General features: G+C 35.6%; 4 protein-coding genes across 4 annotated transcripts in view; 1 reads left to right on the forward strand and 3 right to left on the reverse strand.

The window, feature by feature from the left end:
- LOC132049644 (laccase-4-like) overlaps positions 1 to 11166 on the reverse strand; it is a 44058-nt gene extending 32892 nt beyond the window's left edge. The window contains exon 1 of the mRNA XM_059440517.1: positions 11162 to 11166. The gene's annotated coding sequence lies outside the window, so the exon portion shown is untranslated. The remainder of the gene's footprint in view (positions 1 to 11161) is intronic.
- Positions 1784 to 2862, forward strand: LOC132049646 (uncharacterized). Its single transcript, XM_059440519.1, has one exon. It carries the CDS (start codon positions 2360 to 2362, stop codon positions 2696 to 2698), a length of 339 nt encoding a protein of 112 aa, XP_059296502.1. The 5' UTR covers positions 1784 to 2359; the 3' UTR covers positions 2699 to 2862.
- LOC132049643 (protein DEFECTIVE IN EXINE FORMATION 1-like) lies at positions 3401 to 11570 on the reverse strand. Its single transcript, XM_059440516.1, has 12 exons — positions 11435 to 11570; positions 9916 to 10026; positions 9371 to 9453; positions 9010 to 9127; positions 8771 to 8928; positions 7518 to 8092; positions 7356 to 7426; positions 6315 to 6571; positions 4792 to 5257; positions 4584 to 4701; positions 4320 to 4502; positions 3401 to 4240 (listed from the first exon to the last, which is right to left on the reverse strand). The coding sequence occupies exons 1-12, from the start codon at positions 11566 to 11568 to the stop codon at positions 3923 to 3925; spliced, it is 2592 nt and encodes an 863-aa protein (XP_059296499.1). The 5' UTR covers positions 11569 to 11570; the 3' UTR covers positions 3401 to 3922.
- Positions 11571 to 13584: 2014 nt separating this feature from the next.
- LOC132048671 (uncharacterized) lies at positions 13585 to 16642 on the reverse strand. The gene is made up of 3 exons (XM_059439371.1): positions 16124 to 16642; positions 15318 to 15485; positions 13585 to 15159 (listed from the first exon to the last, which is right to left on the reverse strand). The coding sequence occupies exons 1-3, from the start codon at positions 16640 to 16642 to the stop codon at positions 13585 to 13587; spliced, it is 2262 nt and encodes a 753-aa protein (XP_059295354.1).
- Between the last annotated feature and the right edge of the window lie 247 nt (positions 16643 to 16889).

Below are 16889 nucleotides of genomic sequence, written 5' to 3' on the forward strand. Positions count from 1 at the left end.
TTTAAAAAAAATTCGCAAGGCGGTTTAAATTTCGTTATCTTGCTTAACGACATACACTTGTTAAGGAATTACACATTTTATCTTGGGACCGGCATACTCATGCCTTATGGGCGGACTTGGCATAAGTATGCGAGGGTCGGCATAACTTTGATAATTCCTTCACAAAGTTATGCGGTGGGGGCATACTTTTAATGGGCAAACTTTTATCGGACCGGCATGACTTTGTGAAGGAATTATCAAAGTTATCGGGACCCCAAGATACTTATGCCAAGTCCGCCCATAAGGCATAAGTATCTTCGGGTCCGCATAACTTTGTAATTCCTTCACAAAGTTATGCGCCATGGGGCATACTTTTAATGGGCAAACTTTTATCTGGGATCCGGATAAACTTTTGAATGAATTATCAAAGTTATGCGGACCGCATACTTATGCCAAGTCGCCCATAAGGCGTAAGTATGTCGGTCCGGCCCGTAATTCGTAATTCCTTACGTTGTATGCTATTTGGGGGCATGCGAATTTTAAACACCTTTGCGAATTTTTTTAAAATTTTGATGCGCGTGGTTCGAACTTTGGAACCTATGGGTTTATGCGAAGAGCAAAATTTAAAGATTTCAAATATGAGGGGCAAAATTTAAAGACCACCCCAAACGAAGGGCAATTCTGCGAATTGCCCAAAACCATGTCCACTTAATCACAATTGGGCCACCTCTCTAATTTAAAGGCGTAGTGCACGGATGGCTGATTTTCAGGGTCTCCATTTAAGTTATAGCCACATTCTATATAATTTTACAAATTTAGCTTCTTCTAAAACCAAGTTTAAACATGCGCGACCAATTTCATGAAAGCTCTACCACTGTTTTATGGACTGAAACTTTCCCTGGAAAAACCTCCTTCCCCTAGAACTAGATATCGAAACAGATTGCAAGGAGCTAATTAACACGTTTATAATATAATTGATTTTATCATTTGATAACAAGGAAGCCACAGCCGCTACCTTTCGGATGCGCACGTGGTAAATCCCGCTCCAGTGCAATAGCCAGCAATTAATTGATGATTGTAGATGCGTATTGGCTAGAACTGGAGACCTACCACTGAAGCACGTGTTCAGAAAGGCTAATGAAGTTGCTGATCTTTTGGCTAAAAATGGGAGTAGCCTAGATGTTTTCGGGTGCCTAATGACTCGTCTTGCTCCTCCTCCTTTTGTTTTCTCTGTTTGGGAAAAAAAAACATCATAGGAACTATGTTTCCTAGGCTAATCTTGGTTTGTAATAACATTTAGTTTTTTAATAAAAATCTTGATTAACAAAAAGTACTAATAAGACCAATGTGAATGACAATCCCATATAACAATTGGCTAATACTATCCGTTGATGTCCAAATCAATATGTAAAGAATACTCCTATCTACCAAGTAGGCAAGTACTTATTATACCAATTTCGCAACATGTAAATATATAAGGAGCTTATGCTTAATGTAGGTTAATTTGCTGAAGGAGTTCAAATCAATGGTTAAAATTAAACTTAAAAATAAGGTGGCTATTTCCTTCTAAAAGAAGAAAATAAAATGTGATCCAAAAACTTGAGTGGATCCACGTGCATTAGCGTATGGCTGTTGACAGGTATTAATCAAGTTATTCGTGCTTTCTTTTCATTTTTTAACTTAAAGAGAAGTAGCAACGTAGCAGGTATCCAACAGAAATATGTACAATTTGACAAATATGGAACAAACAAGATAACGAAGGACAATTGGCCAAATATGGACAAACAAAATATGTTGGTGCATAAAGAAAACAAGAGAAACTCTTTTTCCTTCTTTGTTTAAATAAAAAGAATTTAAAACCCTTTGCCATCACACATCTAGAATTTGATAAATCTAATTTACAGAATTACTATAATTGCTGGTGAAACTTTCCAGCTTAATCTCTTCAAAATTGGTAGGAATTCAGATTTGATAGAACCCTTCATACCAAAAAAACCCCACCTTTTTATTTTGCTTCCAAACAAAAATTGCCATTAAATATATTAGGTAGATGACACTTTATAGCATATTTCAACCTCAACCACTTGGTCAACCTCATCATTTTTTCTTGATTATTGCGCCTAATTTTGTATTTTGGTCAATATCCATAAAACCAAATTTCCTTAGTATATCTCTGAGTATATCTCTAGCTTTCATAATCAACATGTAGAAATTCAAATTTACCATTTCTTGCAGGAATTCATTCATACCCTGATTTCTTTTCTTGATTTTTTTCCTTTCTATTTTCAAGATTAGTAATTTTGGTTTGGTTATATGTTCCAAGATCTGATTTTTAATCAAGAACTGAAAACTGTTTGGTTAAAAATTTCATTTGCGGGCTATGAATTTCAGAAGTATGGATGAGTTTTGGCCATTGTACATGAACCAACATTCAAAACCAGCAACAAGACGTTGGCATTTTGTTGGTACACTTTGCAGTATTTTGTGCTTGATATACACAGTGATATTCAATAAATGGTTTGTGATTTTTGTGCCATTGTTTGGTTATGGTTTAGCTTGGTACAGCCATTTCTTTATTGAAAAGAATGTTCCTGCAACTTTTACACATCCCTTGTGGTCTTTGTTATGTGATTTCAAGATGTTTGGTTTGATGCTTACTGGCAAGATGGATAGAGAAATCAAAAGGCTTGGGAAAAGACCTGTCTTGCAGGGTTATTGATCCTTTTTAGTGAGGTCTCTTGTTTTGTTTGGTGATGTACTTGTAATGATTATCCAAATGGTTTTGTTTCTGTTCAGATTTTCATATGGCAACTCGATTGTCTAGACTTACCTGGCTACCTGCTGTCACATTTTTCAGTTTGTAATTGAACATGTTTTGGCAGAGCTTCTCAGTTCCAAATTTCATTTCTGCTTTGTTCTTTCACTCCTTTTATGTGCAACAATCGACTAGAGATTGCCTGTGTGTTTTTCAAGAAAAAGGAGTTCTCAAATGATTAGTGGAACCTTGGTAATATGAAGCTATCAATTAGTATAGTAGATACTGATAATTGATATAATCAACTCCAACTAATTTAGATAAGTGGATTACTGCTTAAAAGGAAGCGTAACCTTCATATTTGTCCATCTTGTAATTATGCTATGCAGTTAAATGCAAAATGTGATATTCGAAAATATCGTTTAAGCATCAAACTACAATTTCAACTAATTCTACCCTCACGTTCAACATCACAAGATAATCAGAGCAGAGCTAAAAGTACAGTAATAAGAAGTAAAAGAGATTGCTTCTTGGCGTCACCACTGTAAATTTCTCATTGCACAAGTCATTGTTTGTTCACTATCCATGGTAGAGTAGGATATGGTTGTTTCAAGAAAATCTACTCGGTTTCTTTCAGCACTGACAAACAGATTTTGAGATAGCAGGTGCAATAAGAAAACCCATAAATATTGAGTCTACTTGTAGACATGAGTAGTGGAATTCAGCGTAGTAACATTTTCATGTGTACTATACTCACATTAACCGGAAACAATATCATTCAACTACTTTTGAACATCAAAAGATGGGCCAACCACGGTCCACGGCTATTCTTACCGCGCTCGAGTACATGTTCTTATCACAGAGGTGAAGGAAATATTCAACGCCAAAAAATTCAGGGTCCCTAAATATCTCAATGCTTTACATGATGCGTTCAAAGGACCACTAAGATTACCCCCACAGATACCACTCTTGATTGTACACATAGATTCAGGTCTGATCAAGGAACTACCTTTTTACTCTATTGTTCAAGAAAACCCGCTCAGATAGAAAATTTTCTGAATTGTCATATTTGAACCATTGATCAGACCCAGTATGAGTAAGTTGGTTCTCAGCTCAAGGTCCAGGAGGAGTGATTGCTTCATTTCTTCAACCTGATGGAAACTCATTGTAATATAGGAGACTGCAACATCACAAATCAGTGTTCCGCGAAAATGATGGTAGTGGCATGGCCTCCTGCGGACGAAGGATGACAAGCACACCAAACATTCCCAGCATAGGGAGTACGAGAATCCATTTCAATAGCTTATAATAATGCATATGGAATGTTAGAGAGAAATCATCCGAGAAATATAGCCCGTTCTTGTCAACCATCTCCAACAATACAGTCCCAGCAGTCCTCACACTAACAGTTGGAAGCATAATCCGATGTTTTCCAGGACGGTCGAATATTTTATTTTGCTTAATAGTTCGTTCCCCTTGGTAATTACCAGGAACTAACAAGCTCACCTGTGCCACAATTGAGAAGAAATAACTGATGAGATTTTAATAGCATGCAGGATGAACCAAGTACGTGAAAGCTTTTTACCGAGACATTATAAGGAGCTTGATACCCAGATGGGTATCTGTATTTATCAACAATCTCCATTTCAACCCAGAAGCTCTTGCCCTCTTCGTCACGGAAAGCTCTTGAAGATAGAGTTGCATAGATCCCCTCACGATTATTACGGTAAGCAGCATTGTTTCTCCCTTGATTTGGAGATCTCCAAGCCTGAGTGCATAACATGCAGGTATCAATATCAAAGAACATGAACAATTAATAAAAAACAAATGGACCAAAATTTTCACTTACCTTGAGGGGATGATGTGGAGCAGGCGTGGAGAAACAGAAGACATTACCATTCATGGTTGTTACAATAAGATCAAGATCATCTCCACCATCAACATTATCAGCCAAGACCATGCTGTATCTGTGACAAGCAGAAAACATATTAGCTGATCAAAGATAAGTCTACAAAAGAAAAAATTAAAAAGAGACAGAGAACGAATGGTTGTCTTACGATGTTTCACCAATATCTACAACATCAGCACATGATGTTGGTCCGTCTATGAGATACAAATAACCATCAAATGACATTGTGACAATTGTAAGCCCTTTTTTCTTCTCCCCGCGTTTGCTCAAGTCAACAAGAAGTGCTCGATTCATCACCCTACCATGGGTCCTATAAGGATATGGACGTACAAATGAGCCATCCTTGCCACTCAGAACATATATATTCCCAGAAAGTGTTGGGACAACGACATCTGTATGGCCATCCCCATCCACATCGCCAATGACAGGTCCCTGAGGAACAAGGCTCTTGAGGTGCTTTTCCCAAATTTCTTTGCCTTGTGCGGTCCAAGCAGCAACATTTCCATGTGAATCTGTCGTAACTAGTTCAATCTTGCCATCGTCATTGATATCAGCTGCAACTACTGCTCCTTGGATTTCAGCCATTTCGAGAGGAAACTTTTCCCTCACTTTGCCTGATGTTGAAGGTCATTAGTCTTCAAGAGGTACGACAATAAGAACAATCATATGAAGCAGAACAAACAAGTTTTAGGAGGATGATACATTTACTAAACAAGAAATAAAAGGACAACACTTCGAGGCCTGACTGCCGCTTAGGGAACGTGTATGACTGTCCAGCGGAGTAGGTCAAGAATATCAGTAAAGCCCCACAAATTCTAATATTTAATTCGGCTTATTTACAAGCTTAATGGATGATTTAATAACCCCAAAGTGTGCACGGACACACACAAGGGTGGTTAAGTATTTGGAATGTGTTAACAGTGTATGGTGTGGTTTGGGATTTGGTTGAAGCCGTAGGAAGGCCAAAGGACCAATATGGAGAAGTTTGAAAAGGTCGGATGGTGTCATTTTTACAAAGATGAGGCAGATCGGTGCCACTAACTACGTTTATCAGAGGATGTTTAATTTGCACATGTTTGTAATAATACATCGATTATGTTGAGTATGCCATGTTAGGTTGCTTCGCTCAATGGAAGTCCAATGACCGGGTGCCAGTCGCATTCCTTCAAATTTGGGGCGTGACAGCATGATGCTTTGCATGTTTAATTGATATTTGGTGCATCTACGACTATAAGTAATGCTAGACCTCATAGGCTTAATCAAAGAGGAACCTAGCAGGAAGTATGCATTCTTTAGATGATACAGAGCATTACAATTACCATGACAGGACAGGGTGTTAAATCAATGACGTGTGTCTCATGATGGGAAAATAATTCAGATCACATGGAAAGAACAGTTATGATGCTTTTTTTTTTTTTTTTTTTTTTTTTTTTTTTTTTTTTCGATAAGGTAAACAGTTATGGTGCTAAGGTAGATAATAAAAGCTGAAAATTACTTCTGAAGTTTTTGAATTGAAATGGACTGAATAATGGATGCATGGGATTCATAATGCTGAATCCAATAATAGGAAGGAGGTGTAGTGGTCGACTGATTGATTGACAGACTTAAACCAAACATCAGCAACTCAATAAACTAAACGATAAGATTCGAAAGACCTTAACTGAGGATTACCATTGTGATCCAACACATAAAACAAGCCATAGGAGGTCCCAACTAGAATGTCCATATTCCCATCACCATCCAAATCAATTACCGTAGGAGAAGAGTATATATAGGCACGGAAGTTGCTGTCATCAGTACTTAAGTCCAGCTGTGCAGTCCATTTAACTTGCTTGGTATCTAGATTGAAAACAACAATACCACCAGCAACATATTTTCCTATGTCAATGTCTCCAAGTTCCTTCAAACGCTCCTGATTGTTGTAGTACCTGCAAATTTATGATCAATCAGCTTTTTTATTTTTTTGGGTGCTGTATTGACTTCCAAGAGTTTTAATCAGTTGTCTATTACCAAAAGAGACCTTTTTACAGGACTTCAATTTTTATATTTTTTTATTTTTTATTTTTTTGAGAAGGTAAAAGAGTCCTTAAATGGAGGAAAATAAAGGGGCTCTATTTCACAAAGAACAAGGGAGGAGATTTCAATCATTTTAAAAATATTATATATGATGCCTACAGTAATGCGCATCAAGAAGATCAAAGCTAAGATCCTGTCAAACTGATATAGCTGAGATAAATAGCATTTAATTAAAAGATCTTGACTTGAATAATTGCAACTCCCATATTTATTTGGTAGGAATGTTATGAGGACTGAAATGTATAACACAGCCAATTAACATAACCAAGTAGAACATATAGAACATTTAGCACAACAATCCACATACCCAAGTAAACATCCTTTTCTGGAAGCAGTAATCATTATCTAATCAACAAGAAGCTCACTTCAAGATTATATAATGCAATCAACTGTCCATTTAATAGCAGCAACAAATGTCTTAAATAGCGTCTATGATACAAGAGGAATCTTGGTGTTCCGCCCCAAAAGAAATGCTCTGTGAGTCTTAAATAGCATACACCATACCATATTCAACGACTTCAACATTTAACGAGCAAGGAAATAAATCACCAGACACTTCAGTCAGAAAGGAGAAACAAGAAAAACAATGTAAAACCAAAATAGCACCATAGTAAAAGAAAAAAGAAAAAAACTTACTCATGGTCAAAGAAGTAGGATACTGCAACAATCATCTCCGACACCCCGTCACTGTCAATGTCAGCAATGACCTGAACGAAGCAAGGACATCAAAAATTATTACCTGACATTTAACGACTATGAAGCATCAATCAAGTAAGTTGTTCTTTCCAAGAGACTTACAGGAGTACATAAAACATGAGCATCAATATAAACATAATCCTCCAATTTCTCATGTTCTGCTTCCTCAAAATCTTCACCTTCCCATTTTTCATCATCATCAAGGTAATCATCATAGTCATAATCATAATCATCAGGAAGCTCCTCATTATCCCGGAATAACTCAAACGATGAATCAGCATCCGCTTCCAGACCTTCTTCATTTTCCACAGTTGCAGCTCTAACATCTTTGGATCCAGAACCACTTCTTTCCGATCTGCTCAAGGCATTGTCTTCAAGAAGCCTTCTCCCCTTACTTGTTCCATTCTCCAAATTGCTGAGTTTCTCATCATTAGAACTCAGAGTAATATTGTTCAAGTTAGTCACTTTAACTTCTGCACCAACTAGACCATCATTCTTCCCCTTTTGGTCCTCTAAATTAGATGAATTTGATGTGTTAGACGAGACTTCTGACGGCAAAGATATTGAAGCATTAGATGCATCGTGGTTGACTTCTTTTTTAATAGAATGGGTTTCAGTGTTAACTTCTGATGCAGTAGACTTTGAATGGTCGCCTCCATGAGTAGATGCATTGTGACCTAAGGGAAATTTTTGAATTAAAGATATGATATAAATAAAATGCAATTGATGAAGGTCAGCATATAGCATTCCACGTCTAAAAGAAAGAGGTTATCATCAGAACCTAACATCACCAAATAAACAAAACAAAATATAAATTAAGAGCATCTCTCTTGACATATTGAGATAATTATTTAGAAAAATAAGTCTTTCCCCAGTAGCAAGTCAAAATCTATGTAGATGCAAAATGGCTGGAGTCCCAGAGAGAAACAGTTGAAATACTATAAAGTACAAAACGAATTGGTAGAATTGGAAAATAGGTGAAAAAAGTTGAGTGGCAACTGGCAACATAGGATTAAGTGCACCAATGCTGAGAAAAATATAGACTAAGGTGCCAAATTATAACAGAAGTATTCGAGTAATAGACCCTACAAAAAACAGGTAAATTAATACAGTACTGTGCAATCAAGAATAATTAGCAGTAATTTATCTGGACCTTCGTAACAAAAGATTAACTTATAGAACATTAGGAAAATTTCCAATTCATGGTTCTGTAGATCTACGACAAGTGTCACAACACATTTAAGAAAAATTACCTATGCTGCGGCAACTTGGTAGCATATAAAATAAACAAGCAGGAATTATTAAGAGGAAACAAAGTGACTATGAAAAGTAAAATGTAAGAGGAAATAACTCACGGGCTATGGAGTCCATGACAGCCTCCTGTACGAGTTGGTCATCATGGACATCTGGATGAGAACGGTCCACCGAGTCCTGCTTCAAACCCACATGCCAATCTTTTTTAACTCTCAGCCGAGGAATCTCCAATTTATCAGACATCAAGTATCCTGAGACCCTATGTAAATCTAACAAGGTCATACTAAATACAGAAAATGTCTCAACAAGGGAACCGTTAGAAAATATGCTGTACGCATACCTGAAAAAGAGCACCTCACCATTATAAGTGGCCAAACCTATCTCCCTCACTCCATCCTTGTCAATGTCATACAGGAAAGGAGTGGAATGAACAGTTGATTGATGGAATGCTGGCCATCCTGATGATGGCATGATGTGAAATTAAAAAATTTGTAGAGATGCCATCAGAATTATACATAACCTGCTCAAACCTCATTATTATTCGTATAGATAATCTTTTAATTTTAAGGCGAATTTTGTTGTTTCATAGTTTATAAAATCACATCTAGGCATTCAACTTATATACCAGCAGGATGTGAGGCGTTCTGTAGCTCGTCATAAGTTTGCATTTATTCTTATAACTAGCTTTCCACAAATCATACCTGGAACTTTATCTCCATCAGAACCTTCCAGAACTTCCAAGTAATGAACAAAAGAGGGAACTACCACCTCAAGCTTTCCATCACTGTAGTAAAGATCCAGAAACATAGCCGAAATGTATAAATTTAGGAAAAAGAAAACAAAAAAAGATACTCCAGTTCGAAAATAAGCAACTGCATATAATTTTGTTGAATGTCACACATAACTATTATACTTGTAACTTTTCCCTGCAATAATCAGGGAGAAGGTCTTGAAGACATAGTTATTCAACTTTTTGAAAGACCACCCATTTTCATCAACAATTTTTTTTTTTTTCATCAACAAATTTATATTAGGATACACGTTATCTCTTTGATTACTTTTAATAAAATAGTTGCGTCCATATCATTCATATTTTTTTTTGTTATTATTATTCTCTTGATATATGGAAACAAGTAGTTCTGACAGTAAACAACAGATAGCACTCACTTAAGGCAGTCATCACGCACAAGGGCAGTGTAAAAGCAAACGAATTACAAACCGAAAGAAGAAGCTTCTATCACATTACCTGTTAATATCAGCAATCAAGGGGGAAGCATATACACTGGAACTAACTTCTGTCTGCCATCTTAGCTCCAAATGCTGAGGGCATTGTGTATTCAACAATTCATCCTCATCTCTGCCAGCAGCAAACACCAAAAGCAATATTAAGATCTTTGCGACATTTATCCTTTGTGTAAAAGCCATTGAAACTGAAAGAATACGTGACTGGTACTTCCTCCGTCCTATTTCACTAGGAAGTTTTACTAGCAAAGGAGTTTTAAGATGTTAATTTGACTTATATACTCCTTCCATCTCAATTTATATGACGGTGTTTGATTGGACATAAAGTTTAAGGTATTTGTTTTAACTTAATTACTGGTAATGGCAGAAGATAATATACTTACAGTTGAAAAGTTAATTTGACAGAGGAAAACATCACATCAAATTTTAAACATTGAATAACTTAATGTATTTGAATTCTTAGAAGTTCTGCAGCTTGACTACAAATAGAATGGTATTAAACATTTTGAACCTTCCAAAATGGAAAGAGTGTCATATAATTTAAAACAGATGAAGTATTAATTTAGTAACAGTAGTAGAAGAAAATGTTAAAATAATGGTTAAAAAGTCAGTTATAATCAAAATTTCAGTAGTTCTCATGATTGTGAACTCTTAAAAGTTCTATAGAAATGTTATGGTGTCAATATTTTGGTACGCAAAAAGAAAACGTATCACATAAATTGAGACTAGCACATTAATTAGGAAGAATTTAATATCTCCAGTTAGATATCGATAATAAGACACAAAAATTCATATTATCACCAAAAACACACCTGAAGTATCATTTTTTTGCGAGTTTCGTACCTGAACTATCAGGTGTTTATCAAGTGTTTGCGTTTCCCATCTGAACTATCACCAACTATTTATAAAAAACACACCTCGAAGCTGGTTAGATCAAGTGTTTGAATACAATCGTTAAAAGGCGCGTGACAACTTAATTTGCCCATAAAATTTTGTCTGCATGGCAGCTGACTCATTAATTTTGAGGTGTGTTTTGATAAATAGTTGGTGATAGTTGAGGCAGGAAACACAAGCACTTTATAGTTCAGGTAGGAAACGCAGACATTTTGTAGTTCAGGCAGGAAACGCAAACACTTTATAGTTCAGGTAGGAAACGGAGACATTTTATAGTTCAGGAAGGAAACGCAAACACTTTATAGTTCAGGCAGGAAAATCAAATACTTTATAGTTTAGGTAAAAAACGCAAACACTTGATAGTTCAGGCAGGAACGCGAATACTTTATAGTTCAGGCAGGAAACGCAAACACTTTATGAAATGCAAACGCTTTATAGTTCAGATAGGAAACTCGTAAAAAAAGGTAATACTTTAGGTGTGTTTTTTACCATTAAAAAAATAAAAAAAGGAGAAAATTCTCAATGAGTCAGGTGGCTTAAGAGGTTAACATCGTGAATTAAGAGGTTATGAAAAATCAAAATGGATTAAATAGCTCAAAAGCAGAGAGAAGAAAGGAATGGAAACATACAAATTGGGATAAGCGAGGGAATCATCAGTGGCTTCTCTTTCTCGAAATTTGTTCTTTATTATTATCGTCTCTTCTTCACATTTCACAAACCCCAAATATAGGACAAAACATAGTACAAATACCCTAGCTTTCATTTGAGATCGTTTAGGTGTATCGTAATATCAGACTGCTAAAAGTCATAAGAGAAAGAAATGAAGTTTTCACAGTGTGAAAGAACAAGTCAATTTTGGAATCAATTTTAATAGTCTTTGCTAATTCAGTTAAGCTCCGGCCCAAAAGATTACCCCTTAATTTTTACTAGGATATTACTCCTCCCGTCTCAAATTATATGTGATTTTTTTTGCTATCCACTTTATCTCAACTGTTATTCCTACTGAACCCTGAACTCGTTCTTATGTCTGCCTATCAAACGCAATTTGACTTATATAATTTTTCATTTTTAATGTAGTAATATGCTAATATATAATTTAATTTAATTATGCCATCTTTTAGTTTATCAGCAATTGAGGGGGAAGAAAAAGAGTAGCTCTTAATTACGATGGCAGTGAAAGAGCAGAACCAGCAAAAACTGACACATCCATGACCTAAAGAATAGCTTAACACATGTTTAAAATATTACTCCACCTTCATTTCCCCAATTTAATTTCTGCTTCTAATAAAAATAAGAGTTTAGGAGGTTTGATAGACACACTTGAGGATGAGTTCAGGGGTTTAATAGGAACAACACTTAGTTGATGTGCCAAAATGAAAAAAAAAGGCAAGTTTAGGGGGCCGCATATGCATTAAGCCTATTTTATTTTACACATTCCTTAAGAAATAGTACTCTGATTAATTAGAAAGGATATTTAACTAATTTTATTTTTATTTATACCTAAGTTATAATATCTCTTCATTAAATGTTTACTTTATATGTTATCTTCTTATCGACAAATTTTCTTTGGGACAAATTTATTCCACTAGATAGCTGCCTTTTATTAATAATAAAATAAAAATCCTCAATACTAAATAAGTACAAGCAAGGGGGTTAGGCCTTACCTCACCAATCCTATTGAGGTAATAATACAATTTTACTGAGGTCAAAATAGAGAAAAGATAACTAATTATGTATTAAACTTCTAAAACAATAAATAATCTGACACAATTATTTTTAATAACTACAAATAGTTTGAGACGGAGGGAGTGCTTACTAGGAACACATCACAGTTTTATTAGTACTTTATGCCGCCAATAAATGGCCCTTGTTTCTGTTAATTACCGAAACTTCCAATCAAATTCCAGAAATAACCTAGTTGGCGTTAATTAGTAAGTATTTTTTTGATATTCATCCCAATACTTGCATTTACATTAGGACCTGATTAATCGACATTTACACTTTATTAGATCCATTAGGAGAAATGCTCTTTATTAAAATCCTTTGCATACTCAAGATTCAAAATTGGAAGCTTTTAATTAACTCTTTATAAGACCCATTTTGAAGAAAATATATTATGTTTGATTTGTTTACTCCAGAAATAAAAAATTGATTTGTTTTAGTGCAAGTATTACCAAGAAGTGACATCTGGAGTTTGGTTTCTAAATTGGGACAGTTTTCTTTTAAAAATTAGACACATGTTATGAATTCGTTGCTTTCTCATATCGATAATAATAAATAATAATCATTGGTATGTCGTCTTGACAGTGCAATTTGCAGTTAATTTATAAACACATGGAATATTATAAGAGTGTCTAATATGATTAGTACTATAACATAAAGAAATAAGAGTCTTTTTCGATTTCTTTTCTCCAAAGTTTAGCAAAACATCAACGGCAACTTGCTATGTATAATTTTGTAGACAATTCAATTCTTAAGTTCTTATTGTCCATACAGCTCTTGTCTAGGCGTTTGTTTTAGAGTTTGCAAAAAAGTTGCCAAGTGACTCAACGCAAGAATGAGAGATAGTAACAAGTCAATGCAAGAATTTACCTATTTGTCTTGATGAAAGAATGAACTATACAATGTAATATGCTTTCTCTAACTAATAAAAAAATTAACCAATATTTCTACTTGGGATACCTTTACCTATACGTAAAAATATAATCAAATGTTTGCTGTTATGCTTGGAGACTTTGAGAAATTTCCAGCTCTTTAATACTGAATTCTTTTATGGGATTCAAGAACTTTCCCACAGTGACAACTCCTTCATAGCCATTTTAATATCTTTGATCTCTTTCAACATGCTGCTTATACAAAATCCCAGAGCATGTACTGAAAGAATTGACTTTCCTTTTAACTTCTGTTTCTCTTGGCTACTCAATATTCCATCAATCAACTCTTGTGATCTCTCAAGGAAAAAACTTAATCCTCTTTCTGCTTTTTGATCACTTTGTTTAACCAAAATACTTAAGTTTGGGTATGTTGATTTCGCCTCTTCAAGATCATTAACTATTTTATCCTCTTGATCATCATCTGGGAACAACTTAATCAAACTAGGCTTATCAAGAAATGTACTTAACGACGAAATCGCAGTTTCCTTCAAATGCTCCAATTCATCATTTATACATTCTTGGACCTCTTTGCAATCATGTGACATGCTGTTGATATTGTAGACCATGAAGTAAAATAAAGTGGCCATTTTTGAAAGAGAACCTTGTAGCTTCTTGTAGCATGTTGCATTAAAAGGAAGAAACCAAAAATCAGGCTCTATTTGTGCATTGTGACAAAGTCTTTGCAAGTCCAAAATATGGGATTTTAATTTCCTCTGTTTTCCCATTAATCCCTCCAATTTTTGCTGGTCTTTTTGCACTATTTGGTTCATGCACTCCTTGAGAATATCCAGTGTGCAATACAATTGATTCCTAGCAAGATTGGCTGCTCGTTTCGGGCTCAACAAAAACTGTACCACAATGAAACAAGACAATCCAATAAAAGTTTCTGTTAGTCTTATGATGGCAAAATTATTAGCAGGGCCATAATTTTGTCGTCCTAAGATCATGACCGCGCCCAATAGTGCTGATATACCTCCTGCTTGGCCATACATCCGGCTATGTTTTAAGAAACTACTGAAAATAATCCAAGGGAGAAGGGCTAAGAATCTTAAGTTATCGATACTTTTGAAAACAGAACACCCTAAGATTCCATAGATTGATCCAAATGCAATTCCTTGTGCCGATGAATTAGCAAGATTAAATGTTGCTACTTTGCCTTGTGCTAAGCAACTGGCTACTGTTAAGCCTGCCCAAAAACCATTTTCTTTGTCAAATAATAGACCTAGCCACATAGCTAGGCCTAAAGAAACAGAACACTTAAATGCAAACACCAATGTTTCTTTTCTTGGTATAATTTTCATCCAGATGTTATGGCAGACTCTTTTTGAATCATGGTTATGTGATAGGGGTGAATTAGTGAGCTGCATTTTTGCACAAGATAAAAAGAAAAATGCAGGCAGGCTTGTTTGTGTTGGAGATTTGGTGGCATTATGAAGAAAATGGGATTCGTTGGCAAAGTCTGATCCTTTTGTTTCTTGATGAGTAGACTGCTCTGATTTAAGACCAATTTGCTCAGATATGAGTTGTAATGCGTGCTTTAACTCTTCGTTCACCAGGCCAGTGGAAAATGAAGGACATGAAGTTAGGCCGATTTCCATTCCTCTTATAGTTATTTCCTTGTTTTGGATTTCATTGTCTCCTGGAACTTCGGAACAAGATTTGAAGAATCTGATCCAAGGCGTTTCCCACATTAGACCGCCCTGCACATGAAGTATAAAATAATGATTAGTCGGGTCAGTGAGTTACAGATATCAAATGATTATTGAAAAGAACCCATTTTATCCATAAATAGAGGTAAAGCGAAAAGATAAGTAAAAGCTACTACATATTTACTAGTCCAATTAATAAGTTATCTTACCTTCAAAAGTTTGATGGTTTGGAGAAGCTTGGCTCCTGTTTGAGCAAGGTGATTGGCTTTGGACAATAGTTCAACTGCAATGACATTGTCTTGGGAAGTGATTGCCCTTGAATATACTTCCACTCTCTCTTTTAAGTTTTCAGCATATAATTGGTGTAGCTTCCTGACCTGATAGATTTACAAAGAAAGAAATAAGGCTATAGCTTCATATTGCTTTCAACACATATACATACAAAATTCAGCTATGTTTAAATATCAGTTCTTTATAAGGCTACATTATATATATAAGTGTTAATCTGAGTGAGACCCAAAAGATTTTATCAAAGTAATAAGATTAATTACCCTGTAGTCCTACAATTATTGAAGTACTTCCTCATTAAAAAAAACAGTTGCATTACCCGATCCAGATATACACAAATAGGACGTAAAAGAATAGAGTTTAACTTTTATGCATAGATAACGTAAAAGTATTACAATACTATGTGATCACTTAAAAGATAAATATTAATAATCGTCCATAATAAGTGGGATTCATAACCTAGAAAATATGACGGAGTTATCCGTTACAACATGTTAATATGCACTTAAAGAAAAGTAAAATGTACTCATACATCCGATTAATTGTTGGGTTTGTGTGTGAACAAAGTCCATATGGAAAGTAGAAGAGAAAAAAAACCCGACTATTATTAAGTGTTGGGTACTCTTAATGGCGTGGGCCTTTTGAGGAAAATATGTGTGTTTGATTCAAAGCGAACAATATCACAACATGTTAAAAGTATCTTTGAATTGTTTTAGCCAATACTGACCTCAAAGTAAGCTAGTCTTGGATAAGGAAGCGATAAAGCAAGAAGAGAAGCAACAATTCCAAGGACTGTGCTATATGCAACACGAAGAGGGTGAACAACAGCACTCGTATGCACTCCACGAATAACACCATCAGCAAACACAAGCACTAACTGCCCAAAAGCAACCTTTTTGCACCTAATATGTGTATATTCTATTAGAGCCACCAACAACGAACATACCACCAATGCCAAGGCAGACGCCACGGGCGACAAGCTATCGGACCCATTGGCTTTGGCTCCTATCCATATGCAAAGCATGGAAAGCGGCATGGTTTGAACCGTGGCGAATATTGCATGCCAACAGCCACTCAATGTGTCACCTAGCGTTGAGTCACTTGTAATGAGAGTGGCTGTTACGTATGAAAATGCTGGAAATGCTGCTAGTTTTTGTAACCAAGGTGGTCCATAAAGAGTGGAACAGCCAATTATACTATATGCTAATACGGTACGAAGTGCTGAGTGTAGCCTCATCCGCCACATAATGCGGTTGTGCTCCGCCCGGGACACGGTGGTTGTGGTGGTTGCTGCCATGTTGTTACTTACTGTGGATTGTTGAGGGAAGAGTGGAAATGAAGTTAATTATAGTCAAGTTAGAAATGAGTCGAAGAGGAGTATTTGTAGGACTAGAAAATTAGGATGAATATATGGAAATGTGAAGTAGAAAACGTGTTGAAAATGCAAGTATTAAGTCATGATACCCATTATTAATGAATTAATACACCTGTCG

This window comes from Lycium ferocissimum, chromosome 3 (assembly GCF_029784015.1).
Source record: "Lycium ferocissimum isolate CSIRO_LF1 chromosome 3, AGI_CSIRO_Lferr_CH_V1, whole genome shotgun sequence".
NCBI lineage: Eukaryota > Viridiplantae > Streptophyta > Magnoliopsida > Solanales > Solanaceae > Lycium > Lycium ferocissimum.